Source organism: Drosophila eugracilis, unplaced genomic scaffold (genome assembly GCF_018153835.1).
Source record: "Drosophila eugracilis isolate 14026-0451.02 unplaced genomic scaffold, ASM1815383v1 contig_2088, whole genome shotgun sequence".
Lineage (NCBI taxonomy): Eukaryota > Metazoa > Arthropoda > Insecta > Diptera > Drosophilidae > Drosophila > Drosophila eugracilis.
The window spans coordinates 3,902,842-3,927,614 of NW_024572964.1; the positions used below are offsets into that span (position 1 = coordinate 3,902,842).

At 39.6% G+C, this 24,773-nt stretch overlaps 6 protein-coding genes across 8 annotated transcripts in view; 2 read left to right on the plus strand and 4 right to left on the minus strand.

The window, feature by feature from the left end:
• Window positions 1–16,740, minus strand: part of LOC108107716 (protein nutcracker) — a 96,095-nt gene extending 79,355 nt beyond the window's left edge. The window contains exons 1-2 of one of the 2 annotated variants that reach the window (XM_017215330.2): window positions 16,119–16,727; window positions 13,141–13,284 (exon numbers count right to left, since the gene is read on the minus strand). In XM_017215330.2, the coding sequence (XP_017070819.1) occupies window positions 13,141–13,284; window positions 16,119–16,239 (265 nt within the window). In that variant the 5' untranslated portion in view covers window positions 16,240–16,727. Of the gene's footprint in view, window positions 1–13,140; window positions 13,285–13,565; window positions 14,707–16,118 lie in introns of those variants that run through there. The other variant, XM_017215336.1, reaches the window with a different exon arrangement.
• LOC108107717 lies at window positions 1,452–9,083 on the minus strand. The gene is made up of 2 exons (XM_017215337.1): window positions 8,631–9,083; window positions 1,452–1,832 (listed from the first exon to the last, which is right to left on the minus strand). The coding sequence occupies exons 1-2, from the start codon at window positions 8,977–8,979 to the stop codon at window positions 1,696–1,698; spliced, it is 486 nt and encodes a 161-aa protein (XP_017070826.1). The 5' UTR covers window positions 8,980–9,083; the 3' UTR covers window positions 1,452–1,695.
• A 278-nt stretch (window positions 16,741–17,018) lies between the features above and the next one.
• On the plus strand, window positions 17,019–19,204 carry LOC108108155 (integrator complex subunit 10). Its single transcript, XM_017216088.2, has 3 exons — window positions 17,019–17,291; window positions 17,345–18,389; window positions 18,449–19,204. Exons 1-3 carry the CDS (start codon window positions 17,092–17,094, stop codon window positions 19,097–19,099), a joined length of 1,896 nt encoding a protein of 631 aa, XP_017071577.1. The 5' UTR covers window positions 17,019–17,091; the 3' UTR covers window positions 19,100–19,204.
• On the minus strand, window positions 19,168–20,633 carry LOC108108156 (mpv17-like protein 2). Its single transcript, XM_017216089.1, has one exon. The coding sequence runs from the start codon at window positions 20,528–20,530 to the stop codon at window positions 19,679–19,681; it is 852 nt and encodes a 283-aa protein (XP_017071578.1). The 5' UTR covers window positions 20,531–20,633; the 3' UTR covers window positions 19,168–19,678.
• Window positions 20,634–20,855: 222 nt separating this feature from the next.
• LOC108108167 (mpv17-like protein 2) lies at window positions 20,856–21,698 on the minus strand. Its single transcript, XM_017216107.1, has one exon. The coding sequence runs from the start codon at window positions 21,520–21,522 to the stop codon at window positions 20,905–20,907; it is 618 nt and encodes a 205-aa protein (XP_017071596.1). The 5' UTR covers window positions 21,523–21,698; the 3' UTR covers window positions 20,856–20,904.
• Window positions 21,699–21,775: 77 nt separating this feature from the next.
• On the plus strand, window positions 21,776–24,579 carry LOC108108166 (GPI mannosyltransferase 3). 2 transcript variants are annotated; one of them, XM_017216106.1, is made up of 6 exons: window positions 21,776–21,924; window positions 21,982–22,181; window positions 22,552–23,019; window positions 23,088–23,669; window positions 23,730–23,973; window positions 24,064–24,579. In XM_017216106.1, exons 2-6 carry the CDS (start codon window positions 22,054–22,056, stop codon window positions 24,223–24,225), a joined length of 1,584 nt encoding a protein of 527 aa, XP_017071595.1. In that variant the 5' UTR covers window positions 21,776–21,924; window positions 21,982–22,053; the 3' UTR covers window positions 24,226–24,579. The 2 variants fall into 2 exon arrangements, with proteins under 2 accessions (XP_017071595.1, XP_017071594.1); XM_017216105.1 differs by having other exon boundaries at window positions 23,730–24,579.
• Window positions 24,580–24,773: the final 194 nt, after the last annotated feature.

Consider the following 24,773-nt stretch of genomic DNA (forward strand, 5'->3'; position numbering starts at 1 on the left):
CTTGGCAATTTCCGTTAGCTATCAAAAACATTCGCTTTGCCTCGTATATCATGTTTCATGTGGCAAAACGAGCGTTTTTGGGCTGCCTTTCAGGATGGTGGGGTTTAGGCAGCTAGGGTAGGGGATGCTGCTGAAAGGGGTGTTGGTTAAAGGGGCGGGGTAGCAGTGGCGTCGAGGGGGGTGGTCAACTGTCGTTGGCATGCGTCGGCGTGCATTTGCATCGCTGCTAAAATGTGCAAATTATGGCAACTAAGTTGCCTTATGTTGTCCCAGGCACGCAATGGGTTAAGTGGAAGGCACTCAGAGAAAATGTGGGTGATATAGAAAGAAGTTTAATATCTCAAGATATATATTAATAGAGAAATGCAATAATGAAGGTAACTTGTATTTCTTTATCAGAAAAACAAAATTTGATAGTCTTAAGTTGATGATTTTTCAACTTTAAAGGCCAATTAAATAATTTTCTGCAATTAAATAATCAATGAAGATGCCAAAAATAAGTAATTAAATCATTTTCAATGACAAATAAAATATACAAAAAATTTTATAAAATATTTTGTATTGACCAAAAGCTGCTAAAACATAAATAAATATATTTTAAAGTGCTGGAAGTGGCAGGGACTTTCTTTTGAGCTTCTGTTTCACTTTCCCCCGCTGCCATCTTAGCACACATCCCTGCATTTCCTGCTCACACTTTCCCTTCCTTTCTCTTTCCGGTTCCTTTTCCCTCAATTCCCCCCCTTCTCCCACCGTTTTATTCCTATTTCTCATTTTCAGACGTCAGCTTCAGTGTCGCCATTTGCATAATGCATGTGTGCTAGTGAGGCAGTGTTTGCTGCATACTTTCAGGCGCAATTGTGCACCGTGGTCCTGGGCAAAAAAGGAGCATCGGAATGCATATGGAAATTGGCCCGAAATGAAAAATATGTGCAACATCCTGAATAAATGCATTTAGATAAGGCCAATGTGGTTAAATGTTGAATAATGTTCATGCTAATGTTGTTTTCCACTTGATTGGCCCACAAAAGGCGAACTTCGGAGTGGAAAAATGCGGGTGAAACATAAATAATGTAAATAATAGGAGTACTAAATAAATCAAAAACAAAAAGGATATGAGAGTAGCATAGTAGGGAGCTCAAAAATAAAGAAATAAAGCGAAAGATTTCCTTATCTAAACATTTTCCAACCAAACCCATATTAACCTCAACATTTACCTTTACCCCCGCAAGGTTAACCAGCTGTTTCCTCACCTTTAATGCCAACACAAAGTTGAAATAAAAATGGCAATCAACTTTTCACTTAACTTGCCATTAATTTGCCATTGTTTTCTTAGGACTTTGTCGCCGAAAGAACAAACAGAAACTGTTTTTCCAGGCCGACGCACCACTGTATATTTGCAGAGCGACAAAAGGCGGGGGAAAAGACGGCACAGCGATGGAAAACCGGGAAAAATCTGTCATCAGCAGGGTGCCCACCTCAAAAACTTGTTTTCTTTTTATTTTCTCTTTGAGCTTAGAACAAACTTTAAGAAGTCTATATAAAAAAGAGGAAGTAGGAGGAGGAGGGAAATTTGGCAAAATCTAAATCTAATTTGCATCGTGGGGCGGATAATGGTAAGCCACAGGAGGCGGTGACTTGGAAAGAAAAAACCCACGCGCCACGCTTTTCCAAATTTCCCTCCCATCTATATATCTTTTACACATACGCACACGCAGGGGAATGCCAAAAGTCATTGCATATTTTCTTTTCGGAACGGGGCAGGGCTTCTTTATCCTCCCACACAGCCATACTCCGATTTAAGAGGTTGTGTAGTCCATCAATGTCAAACTTACCTGTAAGAAAGGAAGAGAGCAGAAAGGTGATGAGATAAAAGAGAGCTCCTGGTCTGAGGAATGGCAGGAATAATTCAGGTTAAATAAAGTTAAGTGTTTGTATGGGCCCCTCAGGTAAATAACAATGTCAAATGAGCCATCAGGAGAGTGCCAAGGAAAAGGCGACTAGCAGGTGCACTAATGCGGGGATTTGAGGGGAAATTCAGGGAAAAGTTGGGTGACTAAGAACAGGATAGACTCCTTGAAGGTAACCTAAGATATATATAACTATTTTGATAGTTTCCTTATCTTAGTTTATGAAGAAAAAGTAACCAAACTCCGCATCTTAACCAAACTTACAGCTTTAAGATGAACTTAGTTATGATAAACCTTATAAACTTTCCTATTTTTAGTAGCCAAAAGACTTCCCTCTGCTTGTCCCCGAAAAACAAGAGTATCATTGCCACTTCATTGGCCTTTTTAGCCGCCCACACAAGGTTTGTTCTTGAAATGTTTTGTGGGCAATGGCCTAAGTGAATGGCCCGTCAAATCAAATTAAAATTAATGTCAGCGCTTTTCTTGAGAAATGCAAATAATTAAATTTATCAAAGGAGGCAAAGAAGGCAAAGAAAGGTCCTTCAGCAACATAGTTTTAATTAAAAGCTTGTAACTTAAAATGTCTTCGGTAATAAGAAAACCTTAAAGCCTTTCCTGCCTTTACACCTACGAATTTCAGCAAGTAAAGCGTTTCCCTGGTTATAATTTATTATTAAATCATTGCGCTTATCAATTTTCGCCTCTGATTAATGATGGCCAGAGGCGAGGACTCGGGTCAGACACGCAATTAATTGCCAGACTATTAGCAGGACGAACAAAAGGACGAAACAAAGCACTCAACAAGTGATTAAACCGCGCCTATACTTCTCCTTCATTTTTTCCCCCCAGCTGTTTACTGTCCCCCAGCCCCGAAAAGTAAGGATAAAGGATAAAGGATGCCAGTCGCTTTTGTTCTTTTTTTCCGGGGGAATATTAAAAATTCATGGCTCAAGTGTGAGTGTGGAAATGAACAACAGTTTTCAGCCAACCTCTGTTAAAAATGCAGGACAACAATTTCCGTTTCCTGTCGCCGGGACGCTGTTTCAATCTCAATTGCTGCTGCTTGCGCTTGCAGAACATCCTGGCCCCGAAAAGTATTGCCAAGAAAAATGTAAAAAGTAAAGGATAATGCCGGCCTATTAGCCAGGGACCAAATCAAAGTCCTGATGAACTGGAAATCGTTTGCCGCTGACAGGACATCTCAATCGGCACTTCACGCCATCTCCCTTTTGTATCGCCTTCTCACTCTATATATCCTTTTTTCCCATCAATATCTCGACGTTTTCCCTGATCACCCACACACACACACACACGCAAGATAAAGTCAAGTCTGGCGTTAAATTGAATCCGCGGCACAATTTTTTCTCCACTTTTCACCGCGTTCAACGTGGCGTATAATCGATTTCCATTCGGCTCAACCACGCACACATATGCATATGAATTTCTTTTATTTTTCTCTGACTTGTAAACTTCCTCAGCCGTCGTTGGGAAAGGTTCGCGCTCAACTAAAACTAAAACTAAAATCAATCGCAAAAGCGGTCAAAATAAAACAAAACTGTCACAATGACCAATGGCTGTTGAAAAGTACACTGAGAGAAGTTTGTTAATGTGGTCTGGGAAATATTGAAAGGAAAACCTTTAAGAATAAACAAAAACGTAAAGAACTAAAGGCTCTCTATCATAAAGGCTTTACTATATGGCTAACTCTTTATCATTTATTAAGCAAAATACATTTTCTTTAAGTGCTTTCCTGGTCAGTCATTAAGTCAACGTGGAACGAAGCTTAGAGGTCGTCAAAAAGAATGGAACACCAAAACATAAAACCCGCATAAATCAATAGTGGAAAAGGCATGAAAAAACTGCCCTGAGATGATCACGAAATGGAAATGGTTACGAATGCAAAATAAAATAGAGGAAAAGCTTATTTCCAAGGCAGAAAACGTCAACTTCTACCTTTGTTCGTGTTGGGAACTTCCCTTACTAGAATTTCCACGCTATTTTCATATTAAAAGATTCAAAGTTATATACGATTATAATATTAATAATACATTATTGCCAAGTTAATCAAATTAAACTTTTCCTTGACAGTACAAGCAACCTTCATCAGAAAGTTTTTCTGTTTTTTTAATATTAAATTACGAGAGAAACTTTAAATTTCCGTTAAAAACTTATCCCGGAGCTGGTTCAAGTTGTCATTGGCCAGATCCATGTCCGAGCAGCATGACCTAAAAGTTTGCATAAAGAATTCTCTTTTGCCATGACCACCCGCAACAACATACAAACTGGGCTGTAATTACATGAGCAACTTTCCGCATGGACAACATGGCGTATAAGTAACCGCTTTTATTGTCATTTCCCGCGCTACTCAATAAGGGGGGAGAGAGAGGGAACTAAGGGGACCGTTCGGCTTGCAGAGCTTTGAATGCAATTATGTGCAGCACATGACCAGAATTCTGTCACTGAAGATGGTCAGGGAACAAGAGGAGAGAGGGGGGTGAACAACCCACCGGAAGGACAGGAAGGAAGTCGGAAGGATGCGGCGGACAGGGGTTGATGTCAGGTAAGTGGGGCAAGCAAATAAAATATAAATAAATAACAGCGGGCGGGCCAAACGAGAAAAACAGTAAACAGCGACACAGGAAGAAATAAAAATATTATAATTTATAATTTTATAAATACTTTAAAAGGTTTTTTTTGATAAAACCAAAAAGATGTCCAATACTAAAACCATAAATAATAAAAAATTATTTAGGAAAATTCTGAAATATTTAAAAATCAGAACCAGAAACCTTTTCCTCCCTGTGCCCTCCTCACAAAATCAACAACGAAATTGGAACATTGATTGTTTTCAAATAAGCGAGCAGTATTAAATTTTTAAGCCAGGCAATTTGCCAGAAAGGTGGTCACAGTTTTCCCACCCCTCCCACTCTACTACCCCTCCTCCGCTTACACAGCTCTTGCAAGTTTTCCTTTTTGACCAGACCCAAATTGAGGCTTAAGTTGGTCATTTGCGGTTGGCGCTGTCTCCTTCGTTGTTGTTGGTTACCTTTTGACTTGTTTTCCTTTTGCTGTTCTGTGTTTTTCTTTTTTAGGTTTTCCCTCGGTCTTTTGTTTAGTCTGATGTTACTGTTGGGAAAACTCAAGGGTGGTTGGGGGAGTAGTGGGAAAGGTTCAAGGACTCACACATTTGATTTGTCCGTCTGTGTCTCGTTCTGCAAATAAAGATAATCTTTCCCAGAGCTGCGCATTTTTATGGTAATTTCCCTTCGCTTTCCTATTTCGCCAAAAAGTGAAACCGTAAAGAAAATTGGCGACGGGCAGAGGCCTTAATTCAATGTCAAATTCTTCGGGCAAGTGCCAAGACCAAAGCAGCTGCATTCAAACTCAAATTGAGTTGTTTCTTGGCCAACTTGAAGAGCCTAGAAGATGCCACAAGAAATGAATAAAAAACAGCGCCTAGAAGATGCCACACAAAATAAAGAAAAAATCAGTACAAAGCGGCAGAATTTGCAACTCAATTTTTGAGAGGAAAAGTTTGGCGGCCAAATTGATTTTGTAAGGAATTCTGTAAGCGAAATTAAATTGGGGCCACGTTTAAACTTCATTTAGGAAAGTACATAACACAGTTTAGACCTAAATAGTAGATGATTGCAGGAAATTACATTGCTGATAACTTTTATGGAGTCTAGAAAAGTTTAAGGTTGTTTCCTTTATTAGGTATTGAGTAGCCTTTTTCATTCTTTTTAAGTCCAGAAATCTTTACTAATTACTTCCTAATGCTAATCCATATCTCCCCTTTCATTTATCACTTTCCCTAACTATTAATTACCTTAATTTCTCTTAATGTTAACTATCAATCTTTTTATCCTAATGACGTCAATAGGCCCACATGGAAAGACCATACTGCATCGAAATATTTGATTTAATATTTCTTCTCCTTCACGTTTTTGGCACAAGTTGCAAATTAAATTTAGATTTCATGCACGTAACTTGGGGAGCCATTGAGGCAGCAACGCTACAAGAACCTTAATTACTTGGCCAACTTGCTGCGGATGCTGTCCCCCTAGCCCAGCCCTTTTCAAGCCTCCCCCTTTTTCAGTGGGAGAAATGCCAAGAAGCATTTGAGGATAAGGGGCCAGAAGGTGGAGAAGGAGCAGAAGGAGCTGGCTGGCGAAGGGAGCGAAATCAATACGCGAAACATTAACTCGAGCACTAAAGACACGCCATGGAGTCATTAAGTTTCCACCATGCAGAACACTGAGAGGAAAAATGGGTTCTATGTAAGCTTTAAGTTTGTGGTATTAGCTATTTATCACAATTTAGGAGGTCATAAGTATATATAGAAGATCAAATATTATAAAAAGAAGTAAAACGTAAACGGATGCTTAAAAAGGTTTTACTAAAATGTTCCGACTCCCGAATTGATTTCCCAATCAAAGTATCTTTTACATATCAACCTAAGCCTATTTTTAAATATTTTCTCTCAGTGTCCACACCCACCACACACCCATAAGGAGAGGGTTTCTGTGTGTTGGAGTGATTAAAGCGGAGGAGGCTGTCGCCACCATCATCGAACAGTTTGTCATAAACGGCGCCATATTGACAGCAAAAAAAAATGGAAAGAAAAAAACGAAAAATAAAGCGAAACTGCAAAAATTGTTGACAAGGATAAAGGGAGGAGGGAAAGAAGAGAGAAGAGAACATGGAACAACTATGGAAGATGGTAATGAAATATTATCAATATTTGTCAATATTTACTCAGCCAGAAAGTCCGTCGAAAATTAAAAACTATAAAGGAAAAAAGCGGCTTACAGGCGATAAATAAACATTACAGTGATGGAATTTCTGTAAAAATCAGAAAGTTTCAACTCAATAAAAAGCACAGCATTTAAATTACAGAAAAGTTTTCTTTTCAGACAATAAATTTCATGAAAATATTTTTACATATTTTTTAAACCGAAATCCTCTATCCAAAAATCGCCTCTGACAGAATTCCGAATTTATTCATGCCAAAATTTAAACCAAAAATATTGCCTGAATAATTAAACAGCCCTTCGTTCCAGCTGTTAAAGCATCGCAAAAATCAAGCCCCCAATAAATTTCAAATCAATAACTTTTTAAGCAATCTACCAAATCCGAAAATAAAACTTTTTCCAACGTTGTCAAAGAAACTCATAAATTTTATATGAACAACATCAGGTTTTTGGGCATAGAATGTTCATGGATTTCCACTTGAGATATCAATTTTTTGTGGCAACCTTTTTTGGGGCGAAAACATTGCTTGCAACATTTTACGACAAAGAAAAGTTTGTCTGCCCCCTCGATACGGCCTCATCATCAGTCTGCTAATTTCATTACGTACGAACACCCACAACATGTTTGCACTGAGAGAAAAACTTAAAAAAGATATAAGCAAAATATTTCAACTTTAATATTCCCAAAAATTCGTAGTATTTAAAGATTCGTTTTAACATGGAATAGAATATTAAATAATAACATTTCCCATTGAATTTCTTTCAGTGCCTCCCCTGATGAAAAAGATTTCGCAGCTGCCGCCGCTGAGACAAGCTCATCAAATGTTTCCAAATCGATTCCATCATTTAAAGCATATTAGACCAGTCAACACATGTGTGCGTGGGGGGACAGAGCGAGGGCGATAAAAATAGAAAGAGATGGCAGGAAATCCTTGGCAGGATGTGCGACACATTGCGCTTTGAACTTGTCAGGAAAAGCCTGAAAAAACTGGAGCTGAAGAAGTGTCGTAATTTAATTAAGTTTCGCACCAAACGAAAGGCAAAAAAAGAAGGGAAAGTGAAGGAGGAAAAGTCAAAGAAAATGTATAAAAATTACCAGGAAAATTGCATAGAAAAAGGGGAAGGATAAAGACCAGACAAAAGGACATTGATTACTGCAGAGCAAAGCCAAACTTTCCGCGGATTTTCTGTGCAATTTCAATGAAATTTACTCAATTTAGCAAATTGCAGTCATAAATATCAAAATTAACTGCCACTTTCAAAAGCTTGTTAAGGTGGCGGATTAGGAAGTGATGGCATTTTATATCGAATCAGGTGATTCTAGTAATTGAGTAATTAAGTGGGAATATAAACTGTGTCCTTAAACAAGGCTAATTTAGCAGGACTTGGCTTTGATATTCATATTTAAGGGTTTAATTATGGAAAAAGTTTGTAATTTAAATCAAATTTAGTTTATATTTTGATTTGGTGTATCATTTAAAGGTATTTCTATCGTTTAAACAATCCAAAAAGAGCCATAAAAATGTTTAATTAAAAAGTTAATTGCAAACATAAAAACGAGAGCCCGCATGACTGTGAGCCAATTAATAAATCATTCCAAAGTAATCAATCAAAACGAGGCTCAGCCCTCGCAGGACCGCACAGTACAATCGAACCGAGCCAGTTAGCATTACAGGACACAATGGAGTCCCGGAAAATACCCAAACGCACCGCAATTTCCGTGAGGCCCGCCCACCAATTTCCAACCCTCAAACCCCTTTCACTCCGTTTTCATCTCATTTTCCGATGCCGTCATCTGTTGCACACAATGCACATGCGAATGACACACAATGACAGCGGCTAATTAAGCTATCAAAATGTGAGTAAGTCCACCTGGGGACCAGACTGTGTACAGTAAAAACACGCTTGTTGAAACAAGTTTGAAAAGTGTATAATATAAAATCCGTGCCAGTTCTTTTAAAGGACTCACCTCTGTACAGTGGAAACTCCCCGTCGCTGTGACTGTGGCACAGCATTATGGGACTCCGACAACGTGAGGCGGCCACCATGATCCCAGTTTTGTGGATACTCAGTTGATTATTGCTAGCCGATGATGTTGCTGGTGTGGCAGCTGCAGTTGCTGCAGTGGCTGCTGCCGAAGCTGCTGCACTGGCTGCCGATGTGCCCAGGGAATAAGAACGCGATACATGACTCAAGGTGCGACGTCTTATGGTTGCTGCATTTGCAGATGTTGCCACTGCTGCTGCTGCTGCTGCAGCCGTTGTTGCATTGCGATAGTGATGCTGTGGTGTGGAATACTGATTCCTGGTGGCCTGCATCTGCAGTTGCAACTGCTGGTAGCCGCCTAGCGACAGGTGGTGCTGCAGCGGTGGGTGGTGCGAGTGGTGCAAGTGTTGCTGTTGCTGTTGCTGCAAGGCCTGGTGCTGCTGCTGTGCAGTCTGATGCTGCTGCTGTGCGGGCTGGTGCTGCTGGGGGGCTTGGAAGGGCGGATGCGAGTGCTGGTGCTGCAGCAATTGGCGCTGATGCTGCTGCTGCTGCTGCACCGCTGCCAGCTGGAATTGCTGTTGCAACTGTTGCAGTAAGTCGTGCTGCAGTTGCTCATTGGTCCTGCCATTGCTGTCCTTCTCCGGGTTGGGATTCTGCGGATTTGGGTTCTGCTGCTGCTTCTCCCAGGGTCCGTTGCTATCGCTGCTGTAATCCAGCTTGAGGCTGATTTTGTTTAGTCGTAGGTAATCCAAATTTAAGCTAGACCATGTCGCTTAGGTCGTGGTATAGTTTATGCGTTATTTATTTTAAATTTTATACTAATATTTCTGCAAAATGGTATTCACTTTCTTGTAGTTGAAAAGGTAAATTATATGCCTTTTTCACTAACTAAAAATACTTGGGACTTTAAAATCTTTAAACTCAAAATTTTACCAAAGTTCAACTTCTTATGTTTGTAAAAATTATAATTTTGAAGTTACAAAGCAAGAGGTGCTAAGGTTACTTATTATTAAAAATTGGTTTGAACATTTTTTACTAATGTATAAACATCATAATCCTCAAAAGAACAGAAAAATGAATAATTTTTAAAGTTTTATCTTTAGAAATAACTATATCAACGTTGTAATTCTGTAACTCATCATTCTTTCTGTTACTTTACAAATTTATTTAATTAATCTCGTCCTATTAAAGGCTTTTAAAGTCTACTTCTTAAGTATCAGTCATAAACCCTATAAAACCACTTCAATATAATCCATCTGATTCCAGGATAATTGGTACAAGTCAAAGATAATACAAATGCTAACTAGACCATTAGACTGCTTTGTGTCAAGGTCGCTGGCAGCATCTTGAACCCACTTGAAAATCTTCATAAAAATCTCCAGCGATGCTAACGCAAATCAGCTGTTGTGCGGTTTCAAATTCTGGACCAGCCAGAACTCATTTATTCAGATATATATATAGATATATATATAAATATATATTTATAAAAACACAGAGCACACGCGGACGCGGAGGATACGGCGCGTATGTATGTCACTGGAGGACCTAGTTCGAACAGGTTCTAACGGTATCTGGGCGAGAGCGAGGACTCGCGGCACTCTCTCCCGGGTGAAAAGTCCCGCTTTTCCGCTATTCCGACCAGAGACGCTGGGCCAAAGTACGACGACTGATTGCGTCGAGCTTTGTTATCCTGCGGAAAAGCTGGCTGGCAGGCTGGCTGGCTGGCTGGTTGGCCAAAAGCGCAATCAGCCGAGAGAGAGAGTGAAAGATATTCAGAGAGAGTTACGGAGAAAGTCGGGAGTCTGCGAGAGTCAAAAAGCACGGATAACAAACAAAAGGGTCCCTTTCGAACACCCATACCAAATTCCACCAAAATCGGGCCACTATATGTTTCTCTCTTAGAGCAAATATAAATATTGTCTGCAATTATGAAGAAGTTTATAAACTAAGAAATACATAAAAAATATAAAAACTATATATTTTTTTGTATAAAGGATATATTTCTGCTTAATATCCAATTTTTGAAAAGAAAATCTAATGTTATAGACCAAATCCAAAACTTATTTTAGTGTTTAAATTACTTTAAAAATATCTATTATTTTTATCATATATAGCTCCTAAATTCTTCGTAAAACCACTCAAAATAATATTAATAATCAAAAATAAAGGCTTTAATATCTAATATTTTTCTCAGTGCAGCCCAGAGTAAGAGAGACAGGGATGCATTCTCTAGTGTTTAGAAAAGTGGCCTTTGCTTTCGCTTGCATCCCGAAAAAAGGAGGGGGCAGAAAGAGAAAGAGGAGCAGCGTATGTTTTGCCAACTCTTTTGATTCCTCTTTGCTGTTTACCGTTACTAGTCCGCCCACAAGGGAGGAGAACGAGAATGGAAGGGCAAAGCAACAACAGCCACTAAAACGAGAAGCAGAATGAAAAGTTTGGCACAGTTTAGCATCCCAGATGAGAGCACAGTGTGACCAGAGTGTCATGTACTTCAGCTAGTTCAAGGTTCAGGAAAAGGATAGTTTGGTATTAATGACCAAAGTGTTTATTTATAAATGAGAACTAAGTAAAAACAAATAACCTAAACATGTCTTAATTTTTAATAACAAATAAATGATGACTCGTTGTTATGAAATTTCCACACACAAGGAAATTCCAGGTCACCATTCTGGAAATTGAGCCACTTTCATTACCGATAAGATAGCCCCTGTTTAAGCAATAGACATAGCAATGGCAAGAAGTTATCAAAAGCAATTTGATTGTTCAACGCAGAAAGAGGCCTATAAAAATCCAAACTCAACGGGTTTTTCTGTTTATATTTAATCAGCTTCTAAGTGCTAAAGTGATAATGCAGTCGATGCAATCAATACGTTATGAAATCCTATGAAACATAAAAGAGTTTTCATTACTTTTAAAAGAAAGCTTGACCACTGTGTGACAGCCGCATCTGTGGGTTCATTCACCCAACCATTCGACCAGATTGTAGGCGTTGAAAAGAGAGGGGGCGGGCAGCTGGGAAAACAGCTGCTCCTGGGAAATGCAGAGCAACTATTCAAGAGCAGCTCGAAAGAAAGCTTCTCTCAATTTTCCGGAGCTTTTCAGGAGGCACTCGACTCGGAGTTTAAAATTATTTCTGCGAGAGCGCCAGGCCAGCGGAATAGGTTTTGCTTTGTTTGGCTTTCTCATAATTTATTTATGCTTTTGTCACTGTTTTTCGTTATTTTTGATAAAGTTGTAGCCAGATAATTTCGACAGGACCCACGGGAACACCAAAAACATGAGGTTTCCAAGGGAACACCAGCCAGGATGATGAGATGCAGGGCAGCCTCTCTATTTTTGTTTTCGTTTTCGTTTTATTTTAGTGATAAGGCTCGGCTTGGGAAAGTCGATATCGTAATATAAACACGAAATAGGAGCCCAGCATCGGGCAGCAGGCATCCCGCAGTTGAGGGAGAAAAACAAAATTGTGGATGCCATCCGCCAGGAAAACCAAAAAGGCGAAGAGGCCAAGGGGTATACACTGAGCGGAAATGGTTAGAGTTACAAAATGGTTTATTTGGAAACGAAGTATACTAATCATATTATATTATGCGATTTTTGTATATACGAGGTGTGTTCAAAAAGTAAGGTGACTCTTCAAATTTCGCGAATTTCAAATTTTTCGATTATCGATTTTTTTGTTTTGTTATATTGGTACACTCTTCCCTAACATCTGTACCAAGTTTCAATGGAACATCCTCTTTTGTTTGGTTGTGAGAGGCGTAAAGTTACAAGTTGTTTTGCGAGCTCGGCGATTTTTTGCTATCGAAAAATATGGATCAAAGGATTTGGATTTTTTGGCCAAAAACAACACCACAATAATGCCTCAGCCACCATATTCACCGGATTTGGCCCCATGTGACTTTTTCTTGTTCCCAAAACTGAAGATAATCGAAAAATTTGAAAAATTTGAAATTTGAAAAGTCACCTTACTTTTTGAACACAACTCGAAAACTTCTAAAAGGTTTCGATAATCGAAAAATTTGAAATTCGCGAAATTTGAAGAGTCACCTTACTTTTTGAACACACCTCGTACTTCACTTCATCTTTTAATATCCTCCCTTACTAACTCCATAAATGATCTAAACATTTCTCTCAGTGCATGAAGATGTGGCACATATAGGGGTTATAGGGGTGCCGTTTTGCTCGCGTGGGTTTTGTTGATTTTGCGTGCGCATAAAAAATCGAAGTGGGCACGGGAGGTTGGAGATTCGGAGCCGACGAGTTGAAGCATCGGGGATTGGGTTTGGGTTTGGGCTTGTGCTTGGGCTCTTTTTGGGGGCAATGGGGATTGTGGATGCGACAATCTCGGCGCGTGTTTTTGGCTGCTGGAGCCGCTTGTTTCGCATTCTGCACTTCTGTGGTTGAGGGCCGACTCGTTTAGGGGCGTGTACCCCTCTTTTCGTCGGAATGGATGCAAAAAAGGTGGCAAGGACACATACACGAGGACTCACCTGTAATATCACGATCGTAGAAGTAGCTGCTGGCACTGCTCTTGATGCTGATGGTGTCCAGGGGCGTGGAGGGAGGTTCAAAAATATCATAGGAGTTGCAGGATTCCGCAGAGGGCGTTGGAGGTGCTACTATAATCCTAGTTCCTGGACATTTTTTAGTATAAAAAGAAAACCAAAAATTCATGCGGTGAGGATAAATTAAATTTGGTAATTAAATAATATAAGAGTAAGAAGTAAGAGTAAGTAATTAAGAAGATGAGGGCGTTTATAATTCTTAAATTATGCCAGAAAATAAATTAATGTATTAAGTTTAAAATGTAATGTCTAGAAAATCCCTAAAAAAAAGACCTTTTTATTACCTTTTCATTTATAGCCTTTAGAAAATCCTTTAAAACCACGAAATAAAACAAAGTTAAAACTTCAAATATTATTCATTAACAGATAATTTATTTCGTTCTTTCAACATAATATAGATAAGTTACTACTTTTACTTTTTCTTTTCCTCTTTGAAAATATTTTTCACTTCCTGTTTTAATAAGAGAATCCAATTCTCAATAACATTATAAATGTTTATATAACTTAGGACTAAGAAAAACCAATACAAAGGAAAGACTTTACTTTAATCTTTACTTCTTATATTAGAAAATTCTCCTATGCAAGTTATATAAATGACATCATGAGAATATCCTTGTGAGAGCCAAAACCATAACCTAATAAATTTCATGGAAATTAAATGGGCTTTGACCAGATTATGAGATTAATTCCTGCCGCCCTGCAGCCTTTTCCTTTCAATTTCTTTACTATATAACTGCAGCTGGCGATTGACTTTGGCCACCACATTAAGTTGTTTCTTGTCAAGATATCTGAAGATCTCGTGGTACAGTTCATAGGGAAGACCCAGTAGTGATGGCTGTAGCTTCTGTTCCATCTGCATGAGTTGCTGCGATCTCATGGGCTGGAAGACATGCTGCTTGAGTTGATAGGAGAGTTCATCCAGCTTCCGAAAGCGATGATAGATGGGCTTGTTTTTTGGGTGGATATTCAAGACATAACGACCGATGGGCAGGCTGATGCTGTATCCTGGCTGCTTGAAGAGCGGTGCTGGGGATAGGGTGACCATTAGCTGATCTCCCAGCGTGATGGCCATTAGGCGGGACTGGAGAGCAGCAACCACAGAAGCCTCTTCGGAAGTATGTTTGTCCAACAGGGTCCTCAATCGCATGGAGTACGCCGTATTATTGAAGCAAACTTCATACTTGGCCGGCTGTTCGCTGAGGAGTCTTACATTCAGGGCATGAAAACTGCTAAAAGATGGAACTGGCTGTAAGAGATGTCTTTTCTGGGCGTAAGTCTCCTCCTCCACGAATCCACACTCCAGGGCAATTAAATAGATCAGCAAGTTAAGCCATTCAGCAGCGGGCAGTTTCGGATCGTCCTGGTACTGCCTCATAAGCTTCTCCATATGCTGGGGCACCGAATCTAGATTGGCATGCTCTAAGATCAAGGGATTTGGCTCCTGGATGCTCTTCTCCGATACCAAACGCTGCCGCTGCTTTTTCTTCGTCACTGTAATGAGGTTTTAGTTTTATATTTTAATTTAAAGAAAATGTTCAAGAAATCATTAGTCAAATTTTATGTGCTTTCGGTTAAAGAGAAAATTCAAAGATTTAATTGCAGCAACTAACCTTCGATGTGCGGACTTGGGAAGCAACAACTCAAACTGCTGGTTATATACAATACATTTTTACACTACAAAGTATATGAAACACAAAAATCAAAACTCGCGCTTACTTTTGTGCTGATTTAACATTAGAAACTAAGATAAATAAACACTTTCAACTAAATACGAATCACGAAAAGGAGCGAAATGTAAATAATTTAAATCAAAAGTGACATCAGTTGCACTTTAATTTTAATTACGATTAGGTGCTGTTTACGAACTTAGTTTTATATTTACTCAAGAACATTGTAGCAACATGTTCTGTCTTACAAACAATATTGAAACTAATTGAAAACTAAAAAACAAACTAATTAAGAAGTGTACTTAAGTAGGTGGAATACAAAAATCTTAAAACGAATGAGTGAATGAATATTGTTGGTTATTATGAAATATAAATTAAACACGCAAAGTTCTTAATTATGAAATGGTTTATACCTAAAAGCAAATATCATAATATTAAGTAAGTACATTTAGGTGAAGTTCAATATGTGGCGGTTAGCAAACGAAAAAATGAAACCCATTCAAGATAAGATACATAATTTACAGTTCAATAAAACCAAACAGGTTCCTCAAAATTTATGATCAATTCTTCAAAGGGAAAAGAAGGTTTAAATACCCGAATGATTCATCGCAAAGTGTCACCGACTGTGTAAAAAAGTCATTTTATGAAATTTCAAACTAAATTAAATAAATAGTGAGTTAATATATAAAAATCGTGGATAAATACACAATGCAAACTAAAGTTAAACAATAGAAACAGGTCTTAAAAATTCTTAAGCAAAATTTGAGGTGTACAGATTAGCATATCGCTTATCATTTTGGTATGATTTATGGTTATCTATTGTTTGGTGATATTTAAAAGAGGTTTCTAGTATACATTGTAGTTCTAAAAACCCGTAGTGTGCAGAAATACACCCAACAATTTAATAAAACTTCGTCATTATACTAAAAAATGTATTTAAAAGAATTAATTTACTATAAATTATATGATAAGATACATAAGATAAGGTTTTCTGTGATACTTATAAACCAAATATTGTGTTATTTGCATATGGCTTATTAAGTTTAGTTAATATTTACTTTTCTGTTGGTATTTTATGATTTATTGGGCATCGTGCAACTTGTGATAAGTGCCAAGTCATTAATAAATAGTTTAGATTACGGTTAAACAAAGGAAAAAATGGGAACATCGAGTCATTTATCAGTCTACTGAAGGTGGTCATAAATATAAAAATTACTTCATTTTTGTTCTACTTACCCTGATCCGGAGCTTTAGTGTCCTTTGTGGCAACCACTTGTTGCTCATTTTGCTCTGGTTGGTCGCCTGTTGTCGAGGGACCGGCTGTAACCGCCTGAATTTCCGATTTTGCCTCTGACATTTCTATTATTTACTTATGAATTTTGTGCGAAGCGTTTTGTATTAAAATATTTTTTGGACTGTCATTGTCTTTTTTACGAATGACAATCCGAAAATGGGGCATGCTGCGTTTATGCACCGGATTTTATAAGCATCCTTGGACCCGGCAACCCATTGGGGAAATCACAAGTTTGTCTTTCTTTTCTGTAAAACTACAGCAGATGGCACTCAATTACGTATATATCTTATTTACAAGATTTCGCGAATTTCTAAATAACCATTCGGTGCATTATTCACACAACAAAAACAAAACACGACGCGTTGGCAGATATCTTCAAGAATGCCCGCTTAGTCACACATATTACATAATCGGGTCCCGCAGCCGATTCCGAATAACGTTTCTTTATTGCAGTTTTTTATTTTGTTACCGCAGAAATCACAGAAATTAGTCAAATTTATATAGTAAAATTAGTTTCGCGAAAAATCAGCTGGCAAGTTGCCGCTGTATAACACTACTGACACTGATGAACCGCACTATTCGATAGCAAGACTATCGATGATTGTTTCTTAATTTTAAGCTAAATGTTTAATGAAATAACGTTTGAATCTGGATATTAATCAAACTAACAAGGTAACAGCATCAAAAATCTTAAAAATGTATTTAGGAAGCACTGAATAAATAAACAACCTTAGAAGTCCTAATATAAAAAGTTTTAGAAAACAATAGCTATTTCTGGCTCTAATAAATTTTTGATATATGCCAGCGCATAAAAAAGAGCCAGAAAAGTGTTGGTAAATAGCTCAACACCGGCTAAATGTTTTGTTTTCATTAAATTTCAGAAAAAATATAGATAATAGAGATCCATAACGAAATATGTCAACTAACGAGGAAAATGAGTTGTACATGGTCAAAGAAGCGCAAAATCTTCGAAAAACCGACCCTTGTGCGGCTATGGCGTGGATAATCACGGCTAAAACCCTATACCCCAATGCCTTCAACTTGCAATACGAGGCCTACCTATTGGAACGAGATGGTAAAAACTACGAGGAAGCTGCGAAGTGTTTCAGCGTTATGTGAGTATAGAGATAATAAATATCCAAAGACTAAATATGTTCCACTCTTCTAGAGCCACCAATTTTCCAAATCAACACACAGAATTATGGCAGGAGATCAATTCTCTAACGAATGCCCTCAGAAATGAGAATGAAAGCACACCGGAACACGAGTTCTATGTGAAAATGTACAAACACCTTACACCCGACGTTCAGCACAATATATTCATGCACACCATCAACCATAGTGCCGATAATCTGGAGCGCGTCTATATCTATATACTGATGTTTAATAAGTTCCCCAAATCGGCCATCACACAAGCGCCCAGACTACTGGAAATGCTGGCGGAGGGCATGAAAACCGATCCAGATCTTTATCAAAGGATTCTGGTGGAAGAGGTCCTGCCCATGATCCAAACTAAGCCCCCCGAACTCTCGCCCAATCTTGCCTGTAGGCTATACACCAGTTCCCTGGAATATTACCTGCGTCAAATCATGGATGAATCGGATTCGGCGGATGCCTGGAAGAATATATTCAAAGTTTTGATGATATGCGGGCAGATGATGGGCTGGGAACCCTTCTTACCCTTCAGTAAACAAGTAAACCAGAATGTTTACTGGGAAAAGTTGGTGGATATACTTTCTGGAAGTCCAGCGGGCAGCTCCCAGGTTTTATTCTACGCCACCACGTTGTTTATTTACTCCCTGCATGGCTACATACGGAATTGCAAGTTAAGGATAGAAGATGCAGAGGTCAGTCATGTGTTGGTAGAAGGATTCATGGAATGGTCGCCGGAAAGTGATGGCTCTGAAGTACCCAGCATGGAGCCACCAAAATTTTCCCTGACCACCCCTATAAGTCCGGAACTATCCAAGGCTTTCTTGCACGCCGCCCAATGCTGGCAGCTGCTGAATACGGATCAGTTTCAGCGGGACTTCAGTCAACTTATGCTGGCCCTTCCTTTGGCGCCTTGGATCTCCAGGTTCCTTTTCGACTTGGCCATATATTTCGGACACCGCGATGAGGCCAATAAGTTAATGTCTGAAATGACCACCCAGAGCAGCCTCGTGCAGAGTCTTCAGATCTTGAGTCTTAATTTGATGCAGGGGAGCATGACAGTGAGTTGATAACTTAATTTTCCTAAACTAACTATTCTAATAATCCAATTTTATCACAGCTCCAGGGCTTCCAGTGTATTTTAAAGATCCTATCCGAACTGCCAGCAACCCAGGGCCAACTTCTAGAGAACATGTCTCTCAAAGGACACCGACATATGGTTTTCCTGCCCCTCACTCGATCCGCGTTAGTACAGTATTGCGTAGGAGCCATTATAAGCAGAATGAGCCGAAAAGTTTACGAACCCAACTGCCCAGATAGATTACTCGGCGATCTCCTAGTGCTTCAACAACTGAATCTCCTGAACGATGTCCTGCTCACCCAACAAATTTTCAGCATGATTAAGCAACGCAAGTCGTTCAATCTACGCACCCTATCCACGTATATAATTGCCATTGATTTGATTGAGGAACTCTCGCACATTTGGAACTCCCAGCAGGAAGACAACTTTGAGTTGACCAGTTCACCAATTTCCAGTGGCACACCGACTTCTACAAGCGCAACTGGTGGTTCACAAAGCCGAAGAATTGGTACACGCGGAGCAGACAAAGGAGCCAGGGATGAGTTTAAGGCAATTACTCGCCAACAAATTGCCCGCTGCAATGAGAATATGATCACTTTGCTGGCGAATTTCATAACTCAGGAACATCTTATGCTGGCGCAACACATATTCGGAATCAGCCAGCCTGTGGAGACGATTGTGATTAAGTGAGGAATGTAAACTTAAGGTGGGTCTTTCTTGGAGGGGTTCAAACATACATTTAGAAACAAAAAAAATAGTTTTAGTTTGTCCTTTTAACGTTTAATTCATACGCATTGTTTCCTTTACTTAATCAATACATAACTTCACGCGTTGTCTTAAAATATTAACTTTTATGCATACAAAGACTAGTACTTTCTTATCAATTAAGCAACTGTTTGTTTTGGCAATTGATAACCTAGGTTGAGGTTACAATTTGATATGTTTTTCGTTTTGTTCAAAGCGGCAATTGATCGTTAGAAAATCCATTAAAAACATTACTTAGAAATTTGTCTAGACATTTATAATATAGACAACATATTTGTTTTTTCGCAGCGTATATTACATCAAAACGAGAACGCGTGCCCTAAGCTTAAGAAGTTAGAAAGAGTAGGCGGTTACCTACTCTAGGAATTACAACATAGACAGCATTCACGCATAAAAATTGATACTAAGAGCCTCTTCTTTTACATAAAAACACCCGTGTACACAATGACTTGGTAATTTAGATTTTTATCAATATCACATATATCCTGCGATGCTTGTAGTGTCTTAAACGGACTTCTGGGCTTCCATGGGCTTTTGTGGAGAACTTTGTTGTAGGAAGGTCTTCTCTGAAGATTCCAGCAACTCGCCCTCCAGTGGCAAATGAATCCCAAAATCATGCTTCATGTAAGACATGAGCACATTATAAACCGCCGTGCATACATTGACAAAAGTCACCCGGTATTTGGTGTCAAGATAGCGAAAGTTCAGGTACTGCGCCGCCGGCCAGGTCATCCAGTCTAGCATATAGACATACGGGAACTTGCTGATAAGCTCTTGATTTGTAGCTTCCAGCGTTTGGCGCTCCAGATAACAGATGGAATAGAAGAATATGATAATACAGGCGGGCGACATAAATAGCTGGTCTATCAGGATCTTCTTGATTATATTCTGGAAGGTGCGGGCTGGCATTATCCTATCCATCCAGTTGTATACAAAGTGATGGAGAGGCCCTTGCAGAGCACCCGCTACAAACATCCTGTACATGCGATCCGTATCGAAACGATCGTGGTGCCGCAGTCCCCGCCTGTATTCATACTCTTGGGCTATCACATCACCCACGACCATCAGAAGCCCGGAACCCACCACGTTCGTGATGATCAGATACTTTCCGAACATATTACTCCAGGCCATTTTTGTCCATCGGAGGAGTATGAAGCTCAGGGCTCCACCATCAGTTTCTCCTTTGCCATGGGTTAAACGGAGTCCGTGTTTTTGTGGTACTATCACGTGGGTTTTGATCCGGCACAAGGGCGTGAAATCTCTCCGGGAATTAAAAGATCCATGGACCTTCTGGGTCCAAGGTACTGCAGGGTGCCGGAGACCATAGCACTGGCGCAGGCACCGAATGCTGAACATCCTGACAGCCACTGCACTTGAAATGTTTGACTACTGTAAGCCCGTCTGTTTTGATTTAACGTTACGAAAGACCCGATTGTTTTGACGTTAAACTGGCAGCTGATTGGGGATGGCACACTTTCGACTAACCCTTTTTATATGTGTGTACACCAGCAAGGAAAAAATCGATAACTGTACGACCGTTAAAAATATTAAAATATTAAATTACAAAATATAAATATCTTGAATTCATTTACACTGTTACAATACGTTAAAATTTACAACAATTATTAAAATTTCCATTGTAAGTCTTGTATATCGTAAAACATTTTTATTGGATCCATTAAAAACACTAAATTATTATAGGTATAATGTCATCAAAATATAAACATTTCTTAGATTTTAGATTCACCGTGCTTTATGTGGGAGAGCAGGACGATGTACAGGCAATTGGTCAGATTGACGATGACCACGCGATAGAGGGACTTAAAATAGCGAAAATTTAGATACTGCAGGCCGGGCCAAACACAACAGTCCATAATCCAGGTGTATAAGAACTTGTTTGACAGCTCGGAATTGCACTCAATGATAGATCTTCCCTCCAGTAAACTGCCGAGGTAATAAAACACGAAGATATAGACAGGCGACATGATTAGCTGATCGGCAAGGATCTTATGGAGGACACCTAATGGATTGGTGCCTGGAAAAACTCTATCCAAAAGCAGATAGAAACTGTGCTGAACTGGGCCTATTACCAAGCCCGTGATCATCATTGATCCCGAGCGACAATAATCAAAGGGTTTCTTTTCACGCCATCTTTCGTATTGCTGAGCCACAGCATCTCCGATTGCCAGGAGAATTCCCGAGCACACGGTATTTGTCACTATCAAGTATTTTCCAAACACCTTTGACCAAAATTTCGTATTCGGTGGAATTTGAGAATTCGCCGACGAATAGCTTACGATAGGTAAGCTCATCCTTAGCGAAATCGAAAGGCGAGTACAACAAAACATCCTGAGTACTGACCATCCGATCTGATCCGATCATCGATGGATTTTCCTTGCTTCCCTGGTGCAGTTATTGGTGTGCGATAGAGGTTTAAAACGTATTCCCTACCATACTGACTTTCAAATCCTGGCTTATTATTGGTCGTTTTTAAGTTTGAAAAATAAACAATAGGGTTTTTAAAACTCCGGCATTTTATAGCACTGTCGATATAAATCAATAGCTTTGAGATTTATAGAAAGCATCGGCTACGGTCACACTGTCACTTTCGGTTTTGCTTTGGTCTGCTCTTCGCGTTATTTTTAGCCGCCTTTTTCGCCGAAAAGTTTCATTTTCGTGGCTAAAAAAATTCTGAACTTCCCATAAAATCCGACCGGTTGGTAAATCACCAACACACGCAACTATTTAAGGTTAGGTCCGGCCGAAAAACGCCCGAAAACTTGTATTAATACGGCTTTATTTTCCAGGTGACAGCAACGGCATCCGGTTTTCCGGGTGACTAATTTTGGGAGTTTTGTGACCCACGCAGCGATATTATAATGAGGCTGCTCTACGTGTTTATTTTGATTTTGGCCGTGCGTTTGGCTTCCGTTTTCGTGGTCCAAACTTATTACGTTCCGGATGAATATTGGCAGAGTTTGGAGGTGGCCCACAAACTGACCTTTGGGTAAGTTCAACTTCTGGGACTTTGGTCCAGTTCCTAGCTCTTATCTAAAAAGAGTTGGCATAATTTCGATTGGAAGTACCTAGTACATACTACGGGCAAACTATTGTTATATTTTAAATACTGTAGGTTTACTTTTTCACTCATAAATATCGATTCCGATTGATCTCTATTGGATAAGAAATGTTGAATATATATCTTAACCCAATTGTCGCTGAAAAGGCAAAATGATGTCAAATAGGAAGTGATATTTCTTATTACATTTTTGAAATAATCCTTTCGAGCTAAAAAAATATATGAACTGACAAATCATATCCGAAGATCTAACCATATACCTTGACCTTGACCTAACTCACATGCTCTTTATTTTTAGCTATGGCTACCTGACTTGGGAGTGGGTTCAGGGCATTCGCAGCTATGTGTATCCCCTGCTGATTGCCGGACTGTACAAAATCCTGGCCCTCCTGCAATTGGATAGTGCTCAACTTCTGGTGGTGGTGCCGAGGATTATCCAGGCCTTCCTATCAGCCTACTCGGATTATCGCTTCTTTGTGTGGACTGGCAAGCGAAAGTGGGCACTTTTTTTGATACTAGTTCCCTGGTTCTGGTTCTACACGGGTTCCCGAACTCTAGCCAATACCTTGGAGGCCTCTCTGACGACGATTGCCTTAAGTTACTTCCCTTGGTATGGTGAATCCACTGGTTATCTGTGGCCAGCTGCCATCTGCTGCTTCTTGAGACCCACAGCTGCTGTGATTTGGCTTCCATTATCCCTATATCATCTGCGCAAGAGTCGGCAGAACGTGCTGGAGCTGATCCTTAAGCGATTTGTGCTGATTGGGTTGGTTTAAATCTATTATAAAAGTTCACATAATCAGTATTTTTAAATTATTCATCTTTGCCTTTCAGTTTACTCGTTGCTGGTCTTGGAATAGCCATCGACACCTACTGGCATGGCCAGCTGATAGTCACCCCGTACGAGTTCCTTAAGTACAATATTTTCAACAATATCGGCAGCTTCTATGGCTCGCATCCTTGGTACTGGTACTTCACCGTGGGATTGCCCACAGTACTTGGAATCAATACGTTGCCCTTCATCTTTGGTATTATGGAAACTGTGAGGAAATCGGAGAAGTATCCTGTTAGCAAGCAGCTTTTGATTACCATATTTCTGACTCTGGTGGTTCTGAGTACCGTTGAGCACAAGGAATTCCGATTTGTGTCCTCTCTGCTGCCGCTCTGTTTGTATGTCATTACTGATGCATTGTCACGATGGAGTTATCGAGCCTCTCGAACAATGCTGTGGACAACTGCCTTGGTGATCCTGATTGGCAATGTTTTGCCCGCCTGGTACTTGAGCACAGTCCACCAGAAGGGACCAATCGAGCTGATGCCCAAGTTAAGGGAGATTGCCCAGGAGTACAGGGATGAACGCGAGCATCAAGCCAATATTCTCTTCCTGATGCCCTGCCACTCCACACCGTACTACAGGTAAGTGGTCTTTTGAATTATAAAGCTATAAAATGTCAACAAATGATTTATCCTTGATAGTCACATTCACCAAAATGTCACCATGAGGTTTTTGACTTGCGAACCCAACCTGGAAAAGAAGGAGCAGTACAAGGACGAGGCCGATCACTTCTTTGAAGACCCTGTGCACTGGATCAACTCTCATATTCCTGTGCACCCGCTCACTGCTTTGCCCACGCATGTGGTTCTTTTCGATCCGCTGGCCGAGAATATAAGCGTTTTCCTTCGCAACTATCGGCTGCTCCATCGTATCGAGCACGCAGAGGTAATCCATCTGGAGGGCTCGCAGGCTCTGGTGGACGAGTGGTCGCAGGCACTGGGCGCCCAGTCACCTAATCTTGCCTCTCTCTTACAGCATCGCCAATCGCGCACTGGCCGTTCCATTTTGGTTTACCAGCGATTGAAGAAGGGAGAAGAGAATGCATTTAATCGTGAAGAAAATCAGGTGGAGCCGGAAGTCCACGATCATCCGCCGCTAGAGGATCTTCCCTTGGCCAACGAGAATCTTTTTAATTAGATGATAGAGCTAAATAAACCCAAGCCCACCTCCTAAGCCCTCCGTTCAAAAGCAAGAAGCAATGACACACTTAATATTAACTTGAAAGTACAGACGTATATTTTGTATCCATTTTTGGCCTTAGAAAAAGTTTTTAAAACGTTGTCGCCCGAGGAGAACAGAAGTAGGTCGGAGAAGATATATATTCTTAGGCGCATTTTGTGTACTTCGTGCTAGTTGATAATGTGTAAGCCATCTGATTAATTAGACGGTAACGATCTAACTAGAGGCAATATATTTTACGTAGTCGATACACACTTGATCTGTCCTTTCTTTAATTTCTAGAAATAAAGGTTCAGTTAAGTGAATCAAAAATGATTTTGAATTTATCTTTGTTGGTGTACAGTAGCTGTTCATGTTTTTAAATAACAAACTGAGCAACAGGTAATGGTAAGCCTTTATGTAAGTTTCAGATAAATTTTAACTTGGCTTATAATGAAATTAAATTAACTGAATTCATACTATTTCTAGCATAGGCGTTAAAAACTTAATTAATATTTAAATATTTC

Coding starts and splice junctions, on each gene's coding strand:
- LOC108107717 (XM_017215337.1), bottom strand. CDS start 8,979: ATGCAGGCCACCAGGAATCAGTATTCCACACCACAGCATCACTATCGC. Junction 1,833..8,630: donor GGAGTTTCCACTGTACAGAG/GTGAGTCCTTTA, acceptor CCTTTCTTACAG/GTAAGTTTGACATTGATGGA.
- LOC108108155 (XM_017216088.2), top strand. CDS start 17,092: ATGTCAACTAACGAGGAAAATGAGTTGTACATGGTCAAAGAAGCGCAA. Junction 17,292..17,344: donor GCGAAGTGTTTCAGCGTTAT/GTGAGTATAGAG, acceptor CCACTCTTCTAG/AGCCACCAATTTTCCAAATC. Junction 18,390..18,448: donor TGATGCAGGGGAGCATGACA/GTGAGTTGATAA, acceptor ATTTTATCACAG/CTCCAGGGCTTCCAGTGTAT.
- LOC108108156 (XM_017216089.1), bottom strand. CDS start 20,530: ATGTTCAGCATTCGGTGCCTGCGCCAGTGCTATGGTCTCCGGCACCCT.
- LOC108108167 (XM_017216107.1), bottom strand. CDS start 21,522: ATGTTTTGTTGTACTCGCCTTTCGATTTCGCTAAGGATGAGCTTACCT.
- LOC108108166 (XM_017216105.1), top strand. CDS start 22,054: ATGAGGCTGCTCTACGTGTTTATTTTGATTTTGGCCGTGCGTTTGGCT. Junction 22,182..22,551: donor GCCCACAAACTGACCTTTGG/GTAAGTTCAACT, acceptor CTTTATTTTTAG/CTATGGCTACCTGACTTGGG. Junction 23,020..23,087: donor AAGCGATTTGTGCTGATTGG/GTTGGTTTAAAT, acceptor TTTGCCTTTCAG/TTTACTCGTTGCTGGTCTTG.